At 36.7% G+C, this 7,216-nt stretch overlaps 1 protein-coding gene across 1 annotated transcript; it reads right to left on the reverse strand.

The window, feature by feature from the left end:
• Positions 1,596 to 6,502, reverse strand: LOC109831214 (50S ribosomal protein L21, mitochondrial-like). The gene is made up of 6 exons (XM_020398551.1): positions 6,437 to 6,502; positions 5,691 to 5,825; positions 5,528 to 5,608; positions 3,068 to 3,448; positions 2,835 to 2,915; positions 1,596 to 1,625 (listed from the first exon to the last, which is right to left on the reverse strand). The coding sequence occupies exons 1-6, from the start codon at positions 6,500 to 6,502 to the stop codon at positions 1,596 to 1,598; spliced, it is 774 nt and encodes a 257-aa protein (XP_020254140.1).

Here is a 7,216-nt window from a genome sequence, read left to right on the forward strand (position 1 = left end):
GAAAGAAGTTCTAATTACGGCAAATCAAATTCTAGAACAAGCAAATCTAGATCGGGAAAGAAATATTTTAAGTGCTATAATTGTGGCAAGAAGGGTCATATCAATAGGGAGTGTCGGCATCAAAGAAAAATACCGGCGCACAGGAGTCTGCCAACGTGACCCAAGAAGGAGGTAATGCTATGATTCTAAGCGTCAACGGTCCGATTGAATCATGGATTCCTAATTTAGGTGCATCCTACGATGCCACCCCTTGCCGGGGAATCATGGAGAACTACGTCAGCGGTGATATCGAAAAGATACATCTAGCAGATGATGAAACCTTGAAGATCGTTGGTAAGGGAGACATCCGATTAAAATTGCCAAATCAGACCACATGGAAACTTCAAGGAGTGAGACATATTCCTGGCCTTAAAAGAAATTTGATCTCCGTAGGACAGCTTGATGGAGAGGGTTATTGTATAACTTTCTCAGGTCATGAATGGAAGATTACCAAAGGAGCACTCGTCATTGCTCGAGGTAAGAAAAGTTGTACTCTCTATCTAACCTCTAACCTAGAGAATATTATTGCAGTAACAGATGCAGATGAAAAATCAAACCTATGGCACTAAAGGCTTGGCCATATGAGCGAGAAATAGATGAAGACACTTCTGTCAAAAGGGAAGCTGCCGGATCTGAAGAATGTGGATGTTGGCCTATGCGAGGATTGCATCTTTGGCAAACAGAAGAAAGTCAGTTTTGTAAAGATTAGCAAGACACCCAAGGCAAAAAAGTTAGAGTTGGTTCATACCGATGTATGGGGGCCATCTCCAGTTTCATCTCTTGCAGGTTCACTGTATTATGTCACCTTCATTGATGATTCTACAAGGAATGTGTGGGTCTATTTTCTGAAGAAGAAATCAGAAGTCTTTGATACCTTCAGGAAATGGAAGGCCATGGTGGAAAATGAAACTGGTTTGAAGATAAAGCGGTTAAGGTCATACAATGGAGGAGAGTACAAAGATAGTAGATTCAAAGAATTTTGCGCAAACAACGGGATCAAGATGGAGAAAACTGTTCCCATGACACCGCAGCAGAATGGTGTAGCGGAACGCATGAATAGAACTTTGAATGAACGTGCCAGAAGCATGAGGATACAGAACTTTGAATGAACGTGCCAGAAGCATGAGGATACATGCCGGCTTGCCCAAGTTCCTATGGGCTGAAACTATCAATATCGTAGCCTACCTAATCAACCGCGGTCCCTCAGCTCCCTTGGATGGTGGAATACCGGATGAAGCGTGGAGCAGAAAAGAGGTAAACCTTTCGCATTTAAGAATTTTTTGGTTGTATCTCTTATGTACACATAGATTCTGCTGAAAGAAGTAAACTTGATGCCAAATCTAACAAATGTGTTTTTGTTGGTTATGGTGGTGGTGAGTTCGGTTACCAGTTTTGGGATTATAAAAATCGGAAGATCATCAGAAGCAGAGATGTCATATTCAATGAGAATGTGATGTACAAAGACAGATCAATTGCAGAATCAAGTAGCTCCAATACAAAAGTTAAAACAAAAGAATTTGTTGAATTTGAGGAGATTTCTGAATATGACGTTCAGACTAGTCCTGAAGTAGTTCCCCAACAGGAATCTATCAGCAAAAACAAAGATGATAAACTGAAAAGTTCAGACTAGTCCTGAAGTAGTTCCCCAACAGGAATCTATCAGCAAAAACAAAGATGATAAACTGAAAAACCAATTAATTAGGCTATTAATTTGTGGAGAAGGTTGGCACTTGCAACATAATGAATATTAAGTGCAAATGCAAATTGAAACTTCCACACAAATATGTTTAACAATATTATGTGGAACAAAGTGATTGCAGGCCGGTAACATCTCTTAACAATTTTAAAGAGAGTAAACAACATGAGAAAATTCTATCCATAAGTGGGTTTCAACCCAGATTTGGCTACAAGACGACTTACTTTAACATAAGTCAAACTGACAAATAATTAGAAATGGAAAAAGGACAGAATTAAGAGATAAGACGGTTACACAATACATTCTAGTAGAGAAAGTAGAAAAAAAGTTATACTTGAAATTTGCCACTAATATCAGCTTAGGCATCTTTTAGTTTCACAAAACGAATTTAGGTGGGAAGTTTGAGATAAGATGGGTGTACAACATATTCTAGGAATCTAGAAGAAAAATTAGGGAAAAGAGTCGTGTTAAAGGAGCATCTTGGGAATTTTTTTAATTTTAGAAAGAAGCAAAAAATCCAATAATTAATCTTTGAGAAGAAACAGATGGTAAGTAGTATTGACCTCCCATTCCTGCCTACCTGTGCAATCAACTGGTTCGTCAAACCAAGCAGTCATCTTGAATAGTTATAAGTATAGACATTGGACCATTCTATTAAATCACACTTCTCAACTATCGTAATATGCTATTTAAGAACAATGCAACAAGAGAAAAATGGAAGGATTGACATCTCAGACATTAGATGAGAAGATCTGCAACAAACAAGCCGAACGTAAACCAAGTCAAGTTTTTATAATGACACGCGTAAGGGCATTTACAACAAGATTATTCTACTGAATTGGGACATTGCATAAGAACAAGAAAGTTTTATCCTTTGTATACAAGAAACCTCGACAAAAGTATGTGTCAGCGTGATGTGCACAATAACTGAATGTTTTACAGTAATAAATATTTATATCGTAATTTCATCACTAAACTTATAGTTTCCTATTGCAATGTAGCCAAATTTCCCAGAGTAACAATTCCACGTTACAGGTGAAAGTTACATATACTGTAAAAATCAAAAGAGCCCTAAAGTCTTCAATACGCAACACCTTACCTTGTCATTAACATCGCAAAACTTCAACCTTTCAGTGAAAATCGAATCCCCGTTACTAACTTTAAACTGGTGCGAACCAATCTATAATAAACACAAACAATACAGTGAAAATCGAATCCCCGTTACTAACTTTAAACTGGTGCGAACCAATCTATAATAAACACAAACAATACATTCCCAAAGACAAAACCTTGTAAAGTTTTAAAACCAAAATAAAGTCAAAAGTCATAGACCTGGACAATAGCAAAAACAGGCTCCCAAGGTTTAAACGGCCGCTCTGAAGGATCAAGCGGCCCAATCACTTTGTACCCGATATCAGCAGCCGCGTTTGCTTTCTCCTCCACAGATTTCCCACTCGCTCGAAATGTCTTCACCGATCCATTGCAGCTCTCATCGCCTTCATCATCATCTTCTTCTTCTTCTTCTTCTTCATCGTATTCTCCTTCTTCTTCCTCTTCGTCGTCTTCATCATCGTCTCCCAATGGATCCGAAGGTCGAGAAGAGAAATGGCGACTTCGAGGAGGATCGATGGATTGATGTTGATAAAGTGGGAGGATGGAGTTGGAGTGAGGGTTTTTGAGGGTTAAGAGGTGAAGAGATCGAAGGGTTAGGGTTTGATATTTTATGAGAGAAGGAGGAGGAGATGAGGAGAGGAGAGATCGGAAATGGCGGGTTAGGGTTAGGGTTAGGCGTCGCTGCGACGCCATTGGGGGTGGCGATCAGAGGGGGGAAATGGAGGCGAGGGTTTTGGAGAGGTTTGGACACAACTGAGAATGGGAGATGGGGCTCGGGGCTTAATGGGCCAGGATATGTGGATCGGGCTTAAATTAATCTAAGGGCTATAATAAGAATGAAACCCATCATTTGGTGTCAAACTTACTATCATCAGTGTTATGCTGTTTTTATGTTGTTACTTTAATTATCTAGTATATAAAATCCACTTTCAGATCATTTATACGTAGCTATCAAAAGATAATTGAAAATATAATATAATATTAATAACTACAAAATATAAAATGATATTGCCGTATCATCTTTACATATCTACTTTCAATAATAATTTAATTTTGTAAGTGAAAAATGTATTTCACTTAATACATTTTTCGAATTGCAAAAAAAAAAAGTGACTTTCATACTTTCAATTCACTTGTACATTATAGAGTGAGGAGTTCATAGTCTTGGATCGCACGGTAAAATAACCTAAATAAATAAATTTTTTATAGTGGTGTTATTTCACTTTATTTCTTTACTTTTTCTCTTGATGATTTGGTCGGTAGAAAGGGGAAATTTTTTGTTAGGAAGAATAGTATGCATGGAATCATTTGTCTGTGCTTGAAACCTTAGATGATCGTCTAGATATTCAATACACCGTATCACCATATTTCATTCAACTAATTAAGATAATCCAATTCGTACCACTAATTTGACGTGACATATACTTATAATGAGCGGTTCAGTACACTTGATATACATAGTACGTAGTCTGCTCAGACAAAGAATAATAAAATCACTAAAATCCCACTCAAAGCAGCTAATAGCACCACCTCGATATTCTATTTTCTGTCCTATTTGCACATATCAACCCTATACACCCACTTATAGCAACGCTTTCCGCTTTAACCTTTTATTTTCTGTCCTATTAGCAAAGATCGTTTTTAGCTCCTTTTCATCTTTAACACCTTCACAATATACCTCACTACCAAGTCAACCAGCTACTACCTCAAAAACTCTCAAATAAGAAAACATCCCGACAAATTATTTCACAAAATGTGGGAAGAAATACTTATGTTCCTTATAAGTATAACATCACTAACAAATGAAAAATAAGTCAAACTGCCAAATAATTGGAAATGGAAAAAGGACAGAATTAAGAGATAAGACGGTTACACAATACATTCTAGAAGAGAAAGTAGGAAAAAAGTTATACTTGAAATTTGTCACTGATATCAGCTTAGGCATCTTTTAGTTTCACAAAACGAATTTAAGTGGGAAGTTTGAGATAAGATGGGTATACAACATATTCTAGGAATCTAGAAGAAAAATTAGGGAAAAGAATCGTGTTTAAGGAGCATCTTGGAAATTTTTTTAATTTTGGAAAGAAGCAATAAATCCAATAATTAATCTTTGAGAAGAAACAGATGGTAAGTAGTATTGACCTCCAATTCCTGCCATACCCGTGCAATCAACTGGTTCATAAAAACAAGCAGTCATCTTGAACAGTTATGGGTATAGACATTGGACCAATCTATTAAATCACACTTCTCAACTGTTGTAATATGCTCTTTAAGAGCAATGCAACAACAGAAAAGTGGAAGGATTGACATCTCAAACATTAGATGAGAAGATCTGCAGCAAACAAGCCGAACATAAACCAAGTCAAGTTTGCATAATGACACGCGTAAGGGCATTTACAACAAGATTATTCTACTGAATTGGGACCTTGCATAAGAACACGAAAGTTTTATCCTTTGCATACAAGCAACCTCGACAAAAGTATGTGTCAGCGTGGTGTGCACTATAACTGAATGTTTTATAGTAACAAACATTTATATCGTAATTTCATAACTAAACTTATAGTTTCCTGTTGTAATATAGCCAAATTCCCCAGACTAACAATTCCACATTACAGGTGAAAGTTGCATATACTGTAAAAATCAAAAGAACCCTAAAGTCTTCAATACGCAACACCTTACCTTGTCATTAACATCGCAAAACTTCAACCTTTCATTGAAAATCGAATCCCCGTTACTAACTTTAAACTGCTGCGAACCAATCTACAATAAACACAAACAATACAGTCCCAAAGACAAAACCTTGTAAAGTTTTAAAACCAAAAGAAAGTCAAAAGTCACAGACCTGGACAACAGCAAAAACAGGCTCCCAAGGTTTAAATGGCCGCTTTGAAGGAACAAGCGGCCCAATCACTTTATACCCGATATCAGCAGCCTCGTTAGCTTTCTCCTCCTCAGATTTCCCACTCGTTCGAAATGTCTTCACCGATCCATTGCAGCTCTCATTGCCTTCATCATCATCATCATCTTCTTCTTCTTCTTCGTATTCTCCTTCTTCTTCCTCTTCGTCGTCTTCATCATCGTCTCCCAATGCATCCGAAGGTCGAGAAGAGAAATGGAGACTTCGAGGAGTATCGATGTACTATCATCAGTGTTATGCTGTTTTTATATTGTTACTTTAATTATCTAGTATATAAAATCCACTTTCAGATCATTTATATGTAGCTATCAAAAGATAATTAAAAATATAATATAATATTAATAACTATAAAATATAAAATGATATTGCCGTATCATCTTTACATATCTACTTTCAATAATAATTTAATTTTGTAAGTAAAAAATGTATCTCACTTAATACATTTTTCCACTTGCCAAAAAAAAAATGGGACTTTCATACTTTCAATTCACTTGTACATTCTAGAGTGAGGAGTTCATTGTCTTGGATCACACGGTAAAAAAACCTAAATAAATAAATTTTTTGTAGCGGTGTTATTTGACTTTATTTCTTTACTTTTTCTCTTGATGATTTGGTCGGTAGAAAGGGGAAATTTTTTGTTAGGAAGAATAGTATGCATAGAATCACTATACGGAGTCATTTGTCTGTGCTTGAAACCTTAAATGATCGTCTAGATATTCAATACACCGTATCACCATATTTCATTCAACTAATTAAGATAATCCAATTCGTACCACTAATTTGACGTGACATATACTTATAATGAGCGGTTCAGTACACTTGATATACATAGTACGTAGTCTGCTCAGACAAAGAATAATAAAATCACTAAAATCCCACTCAAAGCAGCTAATAGCACCACCTCGATATTCTATTTTCTGTCCTATTTGCACATATCAACCCCATACACCCACTTATAGCAACGCTTTCCGCTTTAACCTTTTATTTTCTGTCCTATTAGCAAAGATCGTTTTTAGCTCCTTTTCATGCTTAACACCTTCACAATATACCTCACTGCCAAGTCAACCAGCTACTACCTCAAAAGCTCTCCCACAATATTTTATCGACTTTATGGCACCGTTTGCAGAAACAGAGACTAGCAACACTCGAGGAGGGAGTAGCGAGCCACATTACATTTTTTGGAGTTCCACTACCCGTTGTACCAATTGTACCTATTGAAGAGGTAATACTAATGATTATATTATCACAACAACCTGTAGGCTGTCTAAAAATCACAATAGATAGTTGATCCCCCATCAAACACCGATGATGGAAGTTACAATCTGACGACTTCCAGATGGTTACAATTTGAGGACTTTCACGTAGAAGGTTACAATCTGACGACCTTCACAACAACTAATGAAGGCCCCAATTCAACAGCCTTCACAATCAACATCGGGAGTTACAATCTG

This window comes from Asparagus officinalis, chromosome 2 (assembly GCF_001876935.1).
Source record: "Asparagus officinalis chromosome 2, Aspof.V1, whole genome shotgun sequence".
NCBI lineage: Eukaryota > Viridiplantae > Streptophyta > Magnoliopsida > Asparagales > Asparagaceae > Asparagus > Asparagus officinalis.

Coding starts and splice junctions, on each gene's coding strand:
- LOC109831214 (XM_020398551.1), bottom strand. CDS start 6,502: ATGGTGATACGGTGTATTGAATATCTAGACGATCATTTAAGGTTTCAA. Junction 5,609..5,690: donor CTGTTTTTGCTGTTGTCCAG/GTCTGTGACTTT, acceptor TGTTTATTGTAG/ATTGGTTCGCAGCAGTTTAA. Junction 3,449..5,527: donor TTTGCGATGTTAATGACAAG/GTAAGGTGTTGC, acceptor ATAAAATATCAA/ACCCTAACCCTTCGATCTCT.